The sequence below is a fragment of the Ahaetulla prasina genome, chromosome 1 (assembly GCF_028640845.1).
Source record: "Ahaetulla prasina isolate Xishuangbanna chromosome 1, ASM2864084v1, whole genome shotgun sequence".
NCBI classification, from domain to species: domain Eukaryota; kingdom Metazoa; phylum Chordata; class Lepidosauria; order Squamata; family Colubridae; genus Ahaetulla; species Ahaetulla prasina.
In genome coordinates this window covers 207,386,868-207,403,976 of record NC_080539.1, presented here as the reverse complement: position 1 = coordinate 207,403,976, position 17,109 = coordinate 207,386,868, and the positions used below count along the sequence as shown (strand labels likewise).

Sequence of the window (17,109 nt, the reverse complement as noted above, 5' to 3'; positions counted from 1 at the left end):
TGTATATAATATTTTTTTGAAAAAAAAAACAGTGTTCTGCTTGACTATTCTTATATATGATAATGGGATAAAATAAATTCAAAAATATTTACTAATTATAGAACTTGGCACTATGTATTTACAGAATATAAAAACAAAGAATCTGATTTATTATTTTTAAAAAAGAAGCAATGAGTTTAAAAACCTGCAGTAAAAAACACAAATGCCCAAATATTAGGGCTTAATATCAGGGCTTTTGACAGTATATTTACACTAAAAAACAACAACAAAACACTCACTGACTCAATCTTGATACGACTGCTTTAAAGAACCTCTGAAGGTGCTAGTTGTGCACCTATTTACACTTAATGTCTATGGAGATTCTCAGTCATCCAGGTCATGGGTGTCCCAACGGTGCTTTTTCAAGAGGCAACTGGACCTTCTGGGTTTTCTTTGAAAAAACTTGGGATGAGAAGCAAAACGCCTTCAAAGGAAAAGCAGAAAGTCCAGTTGCCTCTTGAAAAAGCACTTGAATCCAGATTTTTACACAGCTGTACTAAACCTTGTGTTTATTTAAAGCTTTGACTTTTAAAATAGAAATTGAAGCCTTGTTTAACTTATTTCTTAGTGGGGTTTTTTGACTTGGAAAGCACTTCTTATTTATTTCTTCTTGTATATTTTTGTAACACCACCGTCCGCCTTATTTTCAAGATTTATTATATTTGCAATAAGCTGATGTAATATTTCTCTGCAGACATGAGAACTAAATTTCTTTTCCTAAATTTCTTGATTCTAGAGTCCTAATGATTGAAATTTCTAAACTGTATTTATTGTCATACAGGTTCAATGATTACAGTATATCCAAAGGAGTCCAATTATATAGGTAGTCCTCGACGTACAACAGTTCATTTATTGACTGTTTGAAATTATACAACATCACTGGAAAAAGTGACTTTTACGATCGTTTTTCATACTTACAAATCATTACAGCATCCCTGGGGTCATGTGATCAAAATTTAGATGCTTGGCAGCTGATTCTTATTTACGACAGTTGCAATGACCCTGGGACCACCTTTTGCAACCTTCTGACAAGCAGAGTCAATGGGGAATCCAGATTCACTTAACAACCGGATTGCTAATTTAACAAGTGCAGTGGTTCACTTAACAATTGTGGCAAGAAAGATATTAAAACTGGTCAAAATTGACTCAACAAATTTCTCACTAAGCAACAGAAATTTTGGGCTCAGTTGTGGTCGTAAATCGAGGATTACCTGCATTCTATCGTCCAAGGATCCATACAGAGAGGAATCAGTCTTCAAGCAAATCAACCACTTCGTGGGAATAAAACAGAGTGATCTGCAGTCACAGTGCTGTATATTCAGCAAATTCTGTATCATGTAGAAGTCAGAGTGATTAGATAGTGTCAGATTAAGAAGATAAAGTGAGTTAGCTCTGGATCACAGCCTTTTATTCTGCAATTCTATGTAATAATCATAGAAAAAAACAGTCACAGCATTAATTTTACAGTAAAAAGTTTGGCTCCTGCCTGGCAACTCCCCAAGGGACTAGAAAGATGTGAAGGTTGCTATATGAAACCTTGATAAATACGCACAATGTTAAACAAAGTGGGTAACACAAGAAGTCTTCAAATGAAACATTTTCAGAGTGGTTTAATTATATAGTGCTTAAATCCTTTCAATAACAATTTCCCCATCCACCACTTTGACTAGTTGTTTCTTTCTTTTCCGACGTATTTTCCTGACACCTTTTTGTCCCTTCTTTGAAATGAAACCTGGAAGGAAAAAAAAAAAGAAATGACAAAACGAACTAAACAGCATGCCATATTTTTCTCTTTCTCTCTCCACCTCAATTTCCCGCCTTTCCTTTTGTCGTTTCCTTTTTTTTTCTAATTATATACTACAAAGTCCTTGAAGTGGGAACATTAAAAAAAAACAAAAAAAAAACAGTCCTGACAATTTAGGACTGACAACATACAGCAATTGTTCAGGTAGTTGAAAGCATTATGACAGGGATATTGATGCCTTTAGTGTACCTACACACTTCTATTATGAGAAATAAAAGCTTAACAAACCAAAAGCCTTCATATGAAAGGCACAAGCATGCTCTTCTGGGTGGGGGGACCCTGGAAGTGTCCCTTCTTTGACATGACCCCTGCCTTCTGGAATAATATTCCCTGAGATTTGTATAATCTCTACACTGACCTTAATTAAACAAGCCCTCAAAGCCTGGTCCCTCAAGTAGAATAGAATAAGAGAGTTGGAAGGGACCTTGGAGGTCTTCAAATCCAACTCCCTGCTTAGGCAGGAAACCCTACACCACTTCAGACAAATGGTTATCCAACATCTTCTTAAAAACTTCCAGTGTTGAAGCACCCACAACTTCTGGAGGCAAGTTGTTCCACTGATTAATTGCGCTAACTGTCAGGAAATTTCTCCTTAGTTCTAAGTTGCTTCTCTCCTTGATTAGTTTCCACCCATTGCTTCTTGTTCTATCCTCAGGTGCTCTGGAGAATAGTTTGACTCCCTCTTCTTTGTGGCAGCTCCTGAGATATTGGAACACTGGTATCATGTCTCCCCTAGTCCTTCTTTTCATTAAACTAGACAAACCCAGTTCCTGCAATCGTTCTTCATATGTTTTAGCCTCCAGTCCCCTAATCATCTTTGTTGCTATTCTCTGCACTCTTTCTTGAATCTCAGTTGTTGGGTTACAGTGGGTAATAGAGCAACTGATGGTGTTTTGGTGTTGTTTCTCCAAATTCTTCTTTTAAAAGTTTGCTACATTCATATTTTTCATTGTTTTATTTTTTAATCTGCCCAGAATCATGGAAAATTAGGGTAGGTTATAGAATGAATGAAAGCTTATATCAAAAACACAAGGAGATAGTTCTCTTTGTAATCATCTTCAGCCCTCTGGAAAAAAAGAAGTTATATCTATCTCTAACCGGGAGTTCTTCCAGATGATTTTTTAAAAATACTTTTTTTATCCTGCCTTTATTATCTTTATAAATAACTCAGGGTGTTGTATCGGGGTGAAATCCAGCAGGTTCTGACAGGTTCTGGAGAACCAGTAGCAGAAATTTTGAGTAGTTCAGAGAACTGGGTGGGAATGGAGATTTTGCAGTACCCTTCCCCCAGGAGTGGGGAGGAAATGGAGATTTTGCAGTATCCTTTCCCTGCCATGCCCAAGCCACGCCACGCCCACCAAGCCACACCCACAGAACCAGTAGTAAAAAAATTTGAATGTATTGAATACTCCATCCTCCTTCTATTTTCCCCACAAGAAGTCTATGAGGTAGGTTGAGCTGAGAAAGAGTGACAGACCCAAAGTCACCAAGCTGGCTTTCATGCCCAAGACAGGACTAGAACTCACAGTCTTTTGATTTCTAGGCCAGCACCTTCACCACTATGCCAACAGGCTCTCTTTATTTATTACCAGTGTATTCCACTCTTTCCTGTATGGAGATCAGTGCATTGTACATATCCCCCTATTTCCCAAACCCTAGATATATTCTATAGTCTTACAAATTAGTGTGAACCAGGTTACTGGAATAAGAATTAATAATATCAACAGAATATCAAGCTTCTAGGATCCTAAATTAGGTATTTAAGCCAGTACCCCCGACTGCCTCACAATAGGTGCCATTCAAAAGAGATGCTTCGAAACAGAACAGGGATGGGGGCCTTGTACAATTCAAAGAGTTGTAGCCAGCATCACTGATAGGGAGAGAAGTTGAAAATTTAGCAATATCTTGGGAGGTTTCCAGCCCCATTAGATTAGCAAAGTATACGGATTGGTTGTTATTGCAAATCTTAGAGGCTTAAACTGTAACTTAAACTTGCACTTAAACTCCTACCAGGAGACAGTCTGAATCTTTCATATTCAGCTGTGCTAAATGTTCAATACTTCCAGAACGTGCATTTTGTAGATGCTTGTTTAAAATGAATAACAGGGCAAACTTCTTTGACTTGTGCACTCAATTGTAATAATTTACGAATGAGGGCAACTATATGTGTCGCAGGATAATGTTGCTAGATCCAATCTGGGTCGCTCTCTGGGACCAGATATTTAGTCTTCTTAGCTTTCAGACTTGTGCTGGAATCCATGTTCAGGGAACTTCTCTCTTCTCTTCCAATACATAATCCAGAAAAGAGAAGTTCCCGAAGATGTCCTCCAGCAAAAGTCCAAAAGCTCGGAAAGTAAATCTTTGGTCCCAGCGACTGACCCAGATTGGACCTTATAGTAATACTTTAGCAAAGAATATTCCAATCCACGTGCTGCAAAACTTGCGACTGTACCTTTCATACACATCTGCACGCATGCCTTCCTGGAGGTAAAATTATTTTCATTTCCACCACATCCAGTGTAGCTGAACGGACGGCATCTTCCAGCAGTTTGATTGTAGAAGAACCGTTTCTCATTTGCTTTGCAAAGACCTCTGTCCATGGGCATGACACAAAGAGAAGGGAGCAGGGATAACTCTAGACATAGTAAGGAAGAAAACATAGTGAGAAATAGAAACTTGGATTCTGGTGTATTTTTGGTTCTACGATAAATACACATTTTTCCAGTATTGCACTGCAGTTCTCAGAATTTAAAATATGTGTGTGTGTGTGTGTGTGTGTGTGTGTGTGTGTGTGTGTGCGTGCATTGTTGGCGAGGTTTTTTTAAGTCAAAGGAAAGTGTCAAAATTGAATGTGATTATAAATGCATAAAAGCATGAAACTGTGAAATACACATACTTAATACTTGTCATACAATATAAATAGACTTTTTAAAAAAATAAAAAAACAAGTGAAATTCGTAAAGACATGAATACAAACAGTAAAATAAATCACCAAAAAACCTGAATTTTCATGATAAAATCACAGGTTTTTTTTAAAAAAATCCCAGATTATCCCTATCTCATGCTCTCCAAATGTGATAGATCAGCAGCATCCCCTTCCCCACCCAATAAGGGCCAATGAATATGAAAGCTGTGGATGATGGGAATTTTTAGTCAAGCGTGCCTAGATTGCCAGTTTGTGGCAATGCTGTGCTGTGCTAATAAATCTGACTTCCAAGATAGGTGAGTTAAACCTACCCTTGACTAAATTTATTTAAAACATGGAATGCTTCTAGCCACTGATCCAATTCAGTATATAGTTTCTAGATTTAACCAAGGTCAACAGGAGGGGTTATTTTTTCCAATACTGTATCTCATTAAAACCTGCTGCGAAATTTTATTTAAACATGACATTCCATTATTTACAAGGTCACTCCTTTCATAAGCCTCTCGTTTTCACATTTGTGAAAAATGCATTCTAGCAGCTAAAAGCTTGATGTTTCGAGAAACAAGAAGATACCATGACATTCAGCACTTCTGAAACTTGCCCAGTTTAGAAGAACGCTATCTGTTTGAAGACAAGAAAGGAAGATTGAAAAACAGCCTATTTTTTAAGGGAAATAATCAAACAAAGAAGGAGAGAGATAACCCCAGACATATAATGGTATGAGAAACTTCTAGAAGGTACACTGCAGCTCTGACTTGAAAGTTCGGGGAAAGTGAAATAAAGTGATTTCTGCTAGTGGGCTTTTTCTGGCCAAGAGTTCTGACCCCATTGTTGTGTCTCGCCCGCTTTCACCGCAGCCGGGGCCTTCTTATCTGCTTCCGAACGCTGAGGAATGTCCTAGTATGCCTCCCGGCCCCAGCCCTGGCTCCATGCCCAGACAGGCTGAGGAGGAAGAAGTACCTCCAGCCCCCAGCTCTGGCTCCATGCCTAGGCAAACGGAGCAACTAGACCCCTCCCCCTCCCCCACAGCATGTGAGCCTGAGGGAGGTCAATTACCAACAGCTGCAGACTGGAGTGACCCTTGCTTCAGAATAATTGATAGGCGGCGGCGACAGAAGGAAGGGAGGGGCAGGCCTGGATAAGTGCTGAGTCATGGAGCCACACCCCATGGCCTATATAAAGGATCTGCTTTCTGGCATTCTTTGAGTCAGGCAAAGTCTAACATATCTTGCTGAAGTCACTTTCTGGTCTCCTGCCTGCCTTGAGAACTTTGCTAGGACTTTGGCAGAGCTGCAGAGGCACGCCTGATTCGGATTTCCCTGACCCAGCCGTCAGCGGAGGAGTGGGACACGACACCCATAGCACTAGGCCAAGCACCAAAAACTAGGACCGAGAACTAGAAGTAGTACTGGCCAGTGAAGTTGGTAGTCATTTTAATTTCTTATTATATTGCTGCAAACTGATATCATATTAGGGCAAACTATACATTAGGGTATGTCATGCAAAGCCTGTAGTATTTCTGCTGAAAATTGTACTTTGCTTATCCCTGGAAACAAAAACAAAATGCAGTTTATGGGGTAATTTTACAACTGGATTCATGGTCCTTTCTATCATTAGATTCCGGATACCTTCAGAGGGGTCCTCAAGCATAAAAACAAATAGACAAGTAGGTACAAACAACCATAAAAGAGATACAGTCTTCATGACACTAACTAGTAAAGAATGTTGTCTTCTGAAACAGCCATGAAAGAGAAACAGCAATAAGTCTATTTGGTGCAAAGATGCCAATGATTTGTGTGAGGAATAAGAAGGTTTTATGAAACTTGAGCAAAGCAAGGGCCTTGGTTTTCTAGGCCTGAAATAATGACACAGATAGTACTATGGCATCCAAACCTGCCCAGGTTCATAGCTTGTAAAAAAAAAAAGGCAATAAAAATCTGAAGCTTAAATTATTTTGCAAAACTCAGTAAAATCCTAAATTATATTTATGTGCTGCTAGCTTACAGATAAAACAAACGAACAGTGGAAACATAGGAAATAGCAATTTGCTTATAAAACGTCAGGAAGGAAATTTCTCCCTCAGTTTAAACTAAACATAGAGAACGCGTCTTTTCATTGAATAGAAAGCGACAGATTCATGTTGTGATTCTGAGGGGGTCGTTTCCGATAAAATTACTGAACAAGCTTTTCTTCAGTGCCTTTCATGCTCTTTGCACAGAACATGCAGGACTTTTAAATTTAAACTCACTTCCAGTTTATCCCAGTGGTTGACTGAAGGGATTTTGTTGTCAAGAAAATGTGAACTAGGGGCTTAATTCTACACTGGGCAGATGACACAGCTTTGCACATCATGGCCCCTTCCTTTAGGAAGATACAATGGATGGATACAATGGATGGAAACTAAACAAGAAGAGAAGCAATCTAAAACTAAGGAGAGATTTCCTAACAGTTAGAACAATGAATTAGTGCAACAGTTTGTCTTGTCTTCAAAAGTTGTGGGTGCTGCATCAATGGAGGCTTTTAAGAAGAGACTAGACAGACACTTGCCTGGAATGGTATAGGGTCTCCTGCTCAAGCAGGAGTTTGGATTAGAAGACCTCCAAGGTCTCTTCCAACTATGTTATTCTATGTTCTATATTATGTTAGCAGAGCCATTTCCTAGATCATCATGAGGTGTTTAATGCCTAGCTTGCATTTTGAATTTATTCTTTTGCCTCTTCTGTGAAGATGACCAAAGTGAATAAAGCCAAATGGAGACATCTACATACACACACACATAAACACACACTCACTCATTACATGCAAAGAGAAACAGTATGAAGCCAGAGAAAGCAGCCAAGTAGGTGAATTAAATTCTGTGCATAAAATTTTCCTATCTGTGAATATCTAAAAAGAGAAATAATGGAACATTGTCAACTGCCATTTGACCATTCAAAAACAGCACAATGACAATTGTGGCAACATGACTGAAGCCCTGCCTCTTTGGCTAGGCATGTGATATCAACACATATAAGAAGGGATAGAGCTTCAATCACATTGCCATGATCAGCATCTTGCCTTTTTTGACTCCCTCCCCATAAAACTCCCTCTGTTTTCCAAATTTCAAATGTGTGTGTGTGTATGTGTATATCTTTCTTTTTGTGCATGTTTGTGTATGTATTTCATACTCCTGCTGCAAGGATTATGATAGCAAATTATGAAATACCATTTTCCATTAAAATATGCAATTGACACAGCAGTAATAAATTGGTGATATTATTTAACTACCCCAAAGAATATTTGGTGGCTGGTTGTTTTGTCAAGGAATGATACTATAAGATTCAGTTGATCCAGAAACTATAGTAGTCCATCAGACTATTCTTAGACTCAGAGATAATAGCAACATTTCATGCCTTATTAAAGCCATTTAAAAACAGTTCATAAATTGATGGCAACTTCAAATCTGTTTCATTAGAGTGAAATTTTTATCTAGTTTATCTATATCATTATCCGATTACTTTTGCCACTTACTGAGAAGATTGCAGCGCAAGCAAAAAGGGCAAATTAAATTGTTTCCATTAGGCCCTGCAAGATGGCATTATATTTAGAGGAAGATACCAGAAATGGGTTTCAGCAGGTTCTGACCAGTTCTGGAGAACCGGTGGTGGAAATTTTGAGTAGTTTGGAGAACCGGTAGTAAAAATTCTGACTGGCCCCTCCCCCATCTATTCTCTGCCTCCCAAGTCTCACTGATCGTGAGGAAATGGGGATTTTGCAGTAACCTTTCCCAGGATTGGGGAGGGAATGGAGATTTTAGAGTATCCTTCCCCTGGAGTGAGGTGGGAATGGAGATATTACAGTATCCTTCCCATGCCACGCCCAAGCCATACCCACCAAGCCACACCCACAGAACCAGTAGTAAAAAAATTTGAAACCCACCACTGGAAGATACATTGGTGTATGTGTGTGTGTGTGTGTGTGTGTATTTATTTGTGTGTGAGTAGACACCCCCCCCAGCAGAAAACACCCCATAGTTGTTTGCCCTTACGACCAACCACAGGGATGCTACAGGCCCCCAGCCTATCTCACCCCCTCCATTCTCCCCACCAGGCCCCCCACTCTCTTCCTTACTCATCACCCATTGCACACTTGCCTTTCAAAGAGCTCTGGAGTTTGGGTTAAGTAAACACAGTGTTTATTGCTGGGTTGTATGGTGCAGTTTCAGAATGGTGGCTGCTTGAAAAATGATGGCTACTTCTGGATTTATGCTGCCTAGCCCAGCAACAAAACAGCTTGTTTTGCTTCCCTAACAAGAACTATGGAGGTATTGGGTCCAGTGGGATGGGAAGCAGAGCCTGTGGCCCCTGAGGAACAGGAAGTGGAGCATGGTATACCTTAAGGGTGGGGAAGGCTTTGGAAGGCCTGGGCTAGGGTCTCCTCCAGGGCCCAAGCCACCCCAGGCTTTGCTTAATGATCAGCATGTTCATTTAACAACTACATTGGGAAGAGCAGGGGTGATCACATGGGTACTTCACTTAATGTCCATCATGACATCTGACTGTAATGGGCAGGCTGCATTACAGTCATGAGTTGAGAACTATTCACGAGGATTTTGTAATTCTGTCACTGTTCCTCACGGTGGCTCCACAGGAGTGTCAAGGTATTCTTAGAAGATAGCGCTTCTAAGGTCTAAGAACTAGAACTAGAACTAAGAACTTCTAAGATACCATGTTTTCCCACCAATATATACTTCTGATTGGATAGGTTTAAGTTTTGAGTGGGCTCTCCAAATTCAACAACAGATCTTGCCTAAGCAAGGGGCAAGAATCAACTGCAATTTAACTGCTCAATCAGGGCCAAAACCAAGACTAAGCAAAAAAAAAGTATTGTCAATAAATCTTGAAACAGTTTTAATGCTTTATTTATTTATCTACTCAGAACATTTCTGTACCACCCTTCATCCTGATTGGATTTTGGCTGACACAAGAATGTCTTTCCTCCATCCCATTCTTGGATTAGGTGGTTATAGCCCAAGCAAAGTTCTATGTTCTATGATGAATGAAGCCAGGATGTAGAAAAACCAAACCGCACTTTCCCATCATAGGCAGTCCCAAAGTTCATTAAGAAGATCTCCCTGGACTTCTCTTACATGCACTCCAGATTTCTAGCCAGCATGCATAATCCACAAACTACCAGCCAGTTCCCAGAAGCACATCTGAGTGAAAGTGCAGATGGCCAGCAGAAAAATATAGCAATCATGATCAGTCTTTTTCCAGCTGTTCCTTTCTCCCTGACGTACAACTGTGGATCATAAAAGTGAGAAGCCTCAATCTCCAGTATGGCATATATTCATGGAAAAACAATGGCAACAAATCTTTCAAAGAAAGCTTTCAGAAAAAAAGAAATCAGAAAATATTAAAAAAAACGAGCAAAAACAACAAAAGGGATTTATTTCTGCCACTAACAATTACCTCAGAAATATTAGTATTTATTATTTCTTTCCTGACATTTATATATCCCAGACTCAAGACTCTAGGAGGTTTGCAGAACAGTTAGTAAGAATTAAAAACAGAACTTAAACAAAACTCTGATTTAATTTATTGAGGATTTTATAGTCTATATTTTTGTTTTGATATTTGGAGTCATTAGTCTAAAGACAAAATGCATATTCCTGATGTGAACATAGTAGTGCCACTACTATGGAAGAAAGCAGTAAAATACAAATCCAGCACATTCAGAAGGAATAATCTGTCAGATAACATGCTAGTGCTAGCATGTGACTATTTTCATGTTGCAATGACATGTTAGAAATTTGAGATCTCCTTGGTAAACTATAGTTGTGCAGTGGCACAGTTAAAACAGAAATTCCCAGCAATTTCTACCATACCCAGTATTAGTTGTTTTTGGCTGTTACCAGTTAAAATTAATTATGTAGTATACACTATGTGACCCTGGTTAAGGAAGTGTCATATGCTCATATGCTATGGTTGTTTTCTATTTAGGTATTATATATGAGAGTGATGAAAAAGGAACTTTACCATCTTTTAGGAAAATAATAGAATGCAGAGAGTAGCAGCTTTTCCATGGAGGGAGGGCAAAAAACCTGCTTTTAAAAAAGCAATACAGATGATGGAATAGAGAGGAAATTAAAAAAATATATAGAGGAATCGGTCACCAAGCTTTGCAGAAACCCCCGTTAGTTAATAAACTGAATGCCCTTCAGAATCATGAGAAGCAAAGTGGAAACATGACAGGGAAAAATTCTGACAGGGAAAAAGAACTGTAGAGTGAGCCTGATTCTTACTCAGGCATAAACGATTAATACATACCTTGCTTAATAAGTGGAGCACTATTATTACTAATAGTACCCAAAACCGTGTGGTCATCATCTATTTGTAGTGAATTGGTTGAGGGAACTGAAATAAAAATAAAAAGAAGTCTGATCAAAATGGTATATTGGGACAGAGAAACAGTGATTAACATTTATTTAATATCCCAAGGTTGTAGTTTCCTGAAACATTAAGCTGAAAAAGGAGTTTATTTCCACCTTCTGTTCTATGTCATAATGTAAAAGTAAAGGTTCCCCTCGCACATATGTGCTAGTCATTCTCGACTCTAGGGGGCGGTGCTCATCTCCGTTTCAAAGCCGAAGAGCCAGCGGTGTCCTGAAGACGTCTCCGTGGTCATGTGGCCGGCATGACTAAATGTCAAAGGCGCATGGAATGCTGTTACTTTCCTACCAAAGGTGGTCCCTATTTTTCTACTTGAATTTTTTATGTACTTTCGAACTGCTAGGTTGGCAGGAGCTGGGACAAGTAACGGGAGCTCATCCCGTTACGCAGCACTAGGGATTTGAACCACTGAACTGCCGACCTTTCGATCTACAAGCTCAGCGTCTTAACCATTGAGCAACTTAGTTCTATGTCATACTAGCTTGCTTATACATTGTTTATGGAGTTCTTTCACTGAAGATTGAAAGGGACTCCTTATCTTTGCTTTTTCTCCCAATTATGAAAACACATGATAGCAACCACCTATACATGTAGCCTTCAAACTGAACACGTGAATGAATTTCTGTTGCAAATCAGCAGACACACTACCATTCCCACATGCTTTGAATTATATAAATTCCAAGTCCTATCAGCCATTGGTAATTTAGCCAATAAAAGCTAGCAACAGTTGCTTCCTATAAAAAGATCTGGAAGGACAGAGGCTCTCAATTCCTGCTTTACACGAACAGGCACTGAGAGATGCAGTTAAGTACCAAGAAACAGCTCCACTTACCCCTGTCATGGCAGGTTTTTTGGCATTCTTGCAAAGATTGAAAGTTGTTTTGGTTTCCCAGGCAACCTCCATATTGGAATTTTTCACACTGCTGTGACACTTTGTTGTAGAAATACCTGGCAATTAATCCTCGGCAGATACCAGGGTCATTTTCCAAAAGGCAGAAGGACGGCTTTTCTGTGAATTAGGATTGTTTCAGGGAGGAAAAGAATGTCATTTTTTCCATTGTTGTTGTTATTGATCCCTCTTTAGGTCATGATAAAATCATTCAGTTCTAACTAAAGTTAATTCAGTCCCATTGATTTCAGGAAGAAAGCTTTAGAAAATCCTTCAATACTCTAGTTTGATAGGTGGAAGATTTTTGTATATCCAGAATGTGAAACATAATGTAATTGTAGTGTATTATCCATAGTAGTTGTCTAGGGACTAGCTATATACTCTACTTTGGTTTGCAAATAATATGGCTGATTCAGTTTCCATGATAGCCATAACTGAGATGGAATATGATGAGTTTCACAGGCCGGGTTTATTTTGATATTTTCAACCACAGTTAGGCAATAGCCCTCAAGAGAATGGTAAACCTTTGATGCCGGCATAATATTTAATATTTAATTTCAGAGTCCAGATGGCCTCAATTTTTCAAAAAGGTAAGCTACGATAGAAAATGTCTCCCACAAAAATATGAGATTTGTATCTTTTTTCCTTCTTCCTCATACTCAGTGTCAGACTTAAACTCAGCTATATTTACACAGTCTTCAAGCTATGCTACAAAAATGATCTCATCCCAATGCTGAAAGTAAGAACAGCTGCTACAAATTCTAATGCAGCTGGAAATTGGATAATAGTTCGAAAATCTTGGTCCAAAAACTTTCATAATGATAACTCGGCAAAATTTGTCAATTAAACATCCGACTTCTCATTCTGTTATTTATTTACAAATTTTATATCCTGCCTTTCCTTCAGGAGCTCCAGGTGGCATAAATATATACTATTATGTTTGTCGTTGGTGGGTACAGAACACAGAAGCTGTAATGAACTCAACCCTTTATTTAATAACCGAGCTAACTCAACAACAGTAAGAACAGTAACAGGCAGAACTCCTTTTGACAGCCCTTAAATACTTGCTGCCTCAGGAGTTCTTCCAATGACAGGGCTCTGAAACTCCCGCTTTTATCCTGGCGCGTCTAAGCCAATCAGGAACCACCTGGCTGTTGTCAAGGCTTAGCCGGGTCGTAACCGCGAGGACTTTATTGGAGCCAACAGACATAACATATACCACTCCTTCCTTCCACTTTTCATGCCAACAACAGTGCTGTGGATCAGGTTGGGCTGAGAGAATAATTGATCCAAAGTTACCTAATGATCTCTCCTATGTTTTTAATTGTTTTATACTGTTGTTTTATGATGTTTTAAGCCGCCCACAGTCGTTTGACAGTGAGATGAATGGCATATGAATTTAATAAATAAATGCATATCTGGGGATAGATCTGAACTTGGTTCTGCCACTTTTAATCCAACAGTTTACCCACTATATCTATGTTAGCCTATTTACAGTGAAATGCTCTCCACCATTTCATTTTAATCTCAAACTTTAAACCTAAGGGGCCAAACTTAAATTTTGGCAATATGGGAAGAAATTAGACTATTTCAAAATGAACTAAACTTTTTGTCAGAGATCTTTCTGCTTGATCCCTATTTCTCCTAAGAAAAAATAGATAGCACTGTCCTTTGTCAGTTTTTGGATAAAGAAATTAATGTCTGAAATGAAATCAACTTTAATGCAATTCTTTCAAAACTATGGATTGTTATGGGTAAAAATATTCTTCTGAATCATCATCATCATCATCATCTCTGTCTTGCAACATATTGATTCTAATTATCATGCCACTGCTTTCCTATTGCTTTGATTGGTTTCAATGGATTTCAAGATAATGGTACTTTTACAATCAAGATATTCATGTGCAAAGCAAAGAAGACAGCCACTTAAAACCTTATTAACTAAAGATAATTAAGTTGATGTGATATGAACACTAATAATTTATCTTGGCAATGTTCATTTCTCATTCATTGTTCATTTCTCATTCATTGTTCATTTTACAATACAAACTTAATTGTGATACAATTATGTTACATTATACTTTGTAACTTGTAAGTTAAAAATTATTGTACCGCATTGTACTATTAATATGAAGCCCTCCAAAATCAAAATCAAACACCAGAAATAAAAGTGATCTCGTTTTTGAGTCCCTCTCCTTCTTACAGATGAAAGAAACATTAACAAAATGATTATAGTTATTGTTTGCTTGATAAGTATAACAATCTTATAAGTTAGTAAGAACTTGAGACATTTGAGTAAAATCTGTACAGTAACTTAACCCAGCCACATTTCTGTTGGGGAATTATTATTTCTTAATACTGAGAGATAACAAAACACAATGAAACAGTAAGTTACCATTCTTAAGTCTTGATTTCTTTGTCTTCTCTTGCACATCTGTAATGGAAGAAGTAATTTTAAGTAAATGTAACAGTAAAAGTCCTCATATGGGCATAATCTTTCTTTCTCTAATATAGATTGGTATGTGTGATATATATGAATATAGTTTGTCGAGGTGTGTGTGTGCATGTATAGTTTTAGAAATATAGATAATGATATCACTAGCAATAGCATTTAGATTTATATACTGCTTCACAGTGCTTTACAGCCTCTGTAAATGATAAGAGTCAGCATATTGCTCCCAATAATCTGGGTCCTCATTTTACCGACCTTGGAAGCATAGAAGGCTGATGATGATGATGATTTCTTTTGAACAGAAACATCTTGTGGAGGTTGGTTTTCAGTTTTTTCCTTTGCTTCTCAAAATTTGCACATCAACATTTAAAAATGTGAAAAAAATGTAGATTTTTCTTTGTCATCTACATCTATGTAGAACCCCTCTTTCAGAAATATCAAATATCAAAAGTGAAGCTGCCAGGCCATTAGTGTCATTGTTGGACTATGCATGTTCCTCTGAATACATTACTTTTAGTATGTATTTATTAAATATATATGCTACTCATCTCGCAGTGCGAGCTGACACGGAGCAGCTATAATATATTTTAATATATTGATATCAAGAATTAAAAAATCAGACTAAAAATCAAGAAAGATACATATATAGTGCTGGGGATGATAACTCACAAATCACATATCAATGGCCTGTGCAACATCCTGGCCCAACACCAGGAGGAAGAATTAGGTCTGATGGCCAGGAGGATCAGGGCCATCTGAATCCCAGTGATTGGTGGGTGGGTGGGGGGAGGAGGGGAATGCTGTTCTACAAGACAGCCAGAGCCACAGAGTCCCTTGGTTCTATAAAATAAAACTCTTTAATAGATGGCACTTGTAACATGTCAACTCAGTTCAATCTGGATGGGCAGGCTGAGATAATTGAGAGATAGTAACAGGGGTGAAATCCAGCTGGTTCTGACAGGTTTTGGAGAACTAGTAGCGGAAAGTTTGAGCAGTTCAGAGAACCGGTAGGGGAAATTTTGAGTTGTTTGGAGAACCGGCAAATACTACCTCTGACTGGCCCCAGAGTGGGGAGGGAATGGGGATTTTGCAGTATCCTTCCCCCAGGAATGGGGAGGGAATGGGGATTTTCCCCTGCCACACCCACCAAGCCACACCCACCAAGCCACACCACGCCCATCAAGCCACACCCATAGAACCGGTAGTAAAAAATCTGGATTTCACCACTGGATAGTACCAGCAAATTCTGCTGAAAACAATGAAGTCTGATATAAGAAATGTACACAAAGCATCTAAACTAATTTCAGCAACTAGACAAGCAGTAGGCAATTCCCAGGGTTCTAGTAATCAAACTTGAGAGATGTTACAATTTATACATGTTGCAGAGCATATCAACATCTTATAAGCATGATACTTTTTCAAATCTTATAAATGTACTGACACTTTTTTTTTTCAGATGCATCAGAAAATGTAACTGACATCTTTTTCATTTTCAAATTCAGAGGGACTCTATGCAGTTTTGTTTTCCATGGGTATTTATTTATTATCTGTCAAATGTAGGTACTGCCCATCTCCCAGAGTGACTCTGGCGATATACGGTTAAAAGCATAAAAGCCATATAAAAATACAGTGCATCAATAAGAAGAGCCAGATAAAAACAAGAATAAAATAAGTTAGAAGTTAAAAAATGTGTATGGGGGATGGGGAGAGACTTCCAGATGCCAGGGTTGCATGTTGCTCAGTGAGCCCCATTCAAATTTCTAGGTTCTATCATATCGCAAGATCTAAAATGGACAGTTAACATCAAAAACATCATCAACAAAGAATGTTCTTTCTGCGCCAACTCTGAAAGCTCAAACTGCCCAAGGAGCTGCTGATCCAGTTCTACAGAGGAATTATTGAGTCTGTCATTTGCACCTCTATAACTGTCTGGTTTGGTTCTGCAACCCAACAAGAAAGACACAGACTTCAGAGGATAATTAGAACTGCAGAAAAAATAATTGCTACCAACCTGCCTTCCATTGAGGACCTGTATACTGCATGAATCAAGAAGAGGGGCGTGAAAATATTTACAGATCCCTCACATCCTGGACATAAACTGTTTCAACTCCTACCCTCAAAACAACGCTATAGAGCACTGCACACCAGAACCACTAGACACAAGAACAGTTTTTTCCTCCGAAGGCCATCACTCTGCTAAACAAATAATTCCCTCAACACTATCAAACTATTTACTAAATCTGCACTACTATTAATCTTCTCATTGTTCCGATCACCCATTCTCCTTCCACTTATGACTGTATGATTGTAACTTGCCTGCAGAAGTTGTGAATGCTCCAACACTGGAAATTTTTAAGAAAATGTTGGATAACCATCTGTCTGAGATGGTGTAGGGTTTCCTGCCTGGGCAGGAAGTTAGACTAGAAGGCTCCAAGGTCCCTTCTAACTCTGTTGTTATTATTATTATATTATTAACTTTGTTGCTAGTAATCCTTATGATTTATATTGATATTGATTGTTTCCGATTGCTTATTTGTACCCTATGATTATCATTAAGTGTTGTATCAT

At 38.5% G+C, this 17,109-nt stretch overlaps 1 protein-coding gene across 10 annotated transcripts in view; it reads right to left on the bottom strand.

Moving 5' to 3' along the window:
- Positions 1-609: 609 nt before the first annotated feature.
- The window catches only part of TFPI (tissue factor pathway inhibitor), a 38,845-nt gene continuing 22,345 nt past the window's right edge, over positions 610-17,109 (bottom strand). For 9 of the 10 annotated variants that reach the window (XM_058189069.1, XM_058189086.1, XM_058189060.1 and 6 more), the window contains 5 exons: positions 14,485-14,523; positions 12,033-12,209; positions 11,078-11,164; positions 4,296-4,478; positions 610-1,771 (listed from right to left, as the gene is read on the bottom strand). In XM_058189069.1, the coding sequence (XP_058045052.1) occupies positions 1,665-1,771; positions 4,296-4,478; positions 11,078-11,164; positions 12,033-12,209; positions 14,485-14,523 (593 nt within the window). In that variant the 3' untranslated portion in view covers positions 610-1,664. Of the gene's footprint in view, positions 1,772-4,295; positions 4,479-9,653; positions 10,050-11,077; positions 11,165-12,032; positions 12,210-14,484; positions 14,524-17,109 lie in introns of those variants that run through there. The other variant, XM_058189115.1, reaches the window with a different exon arrangement.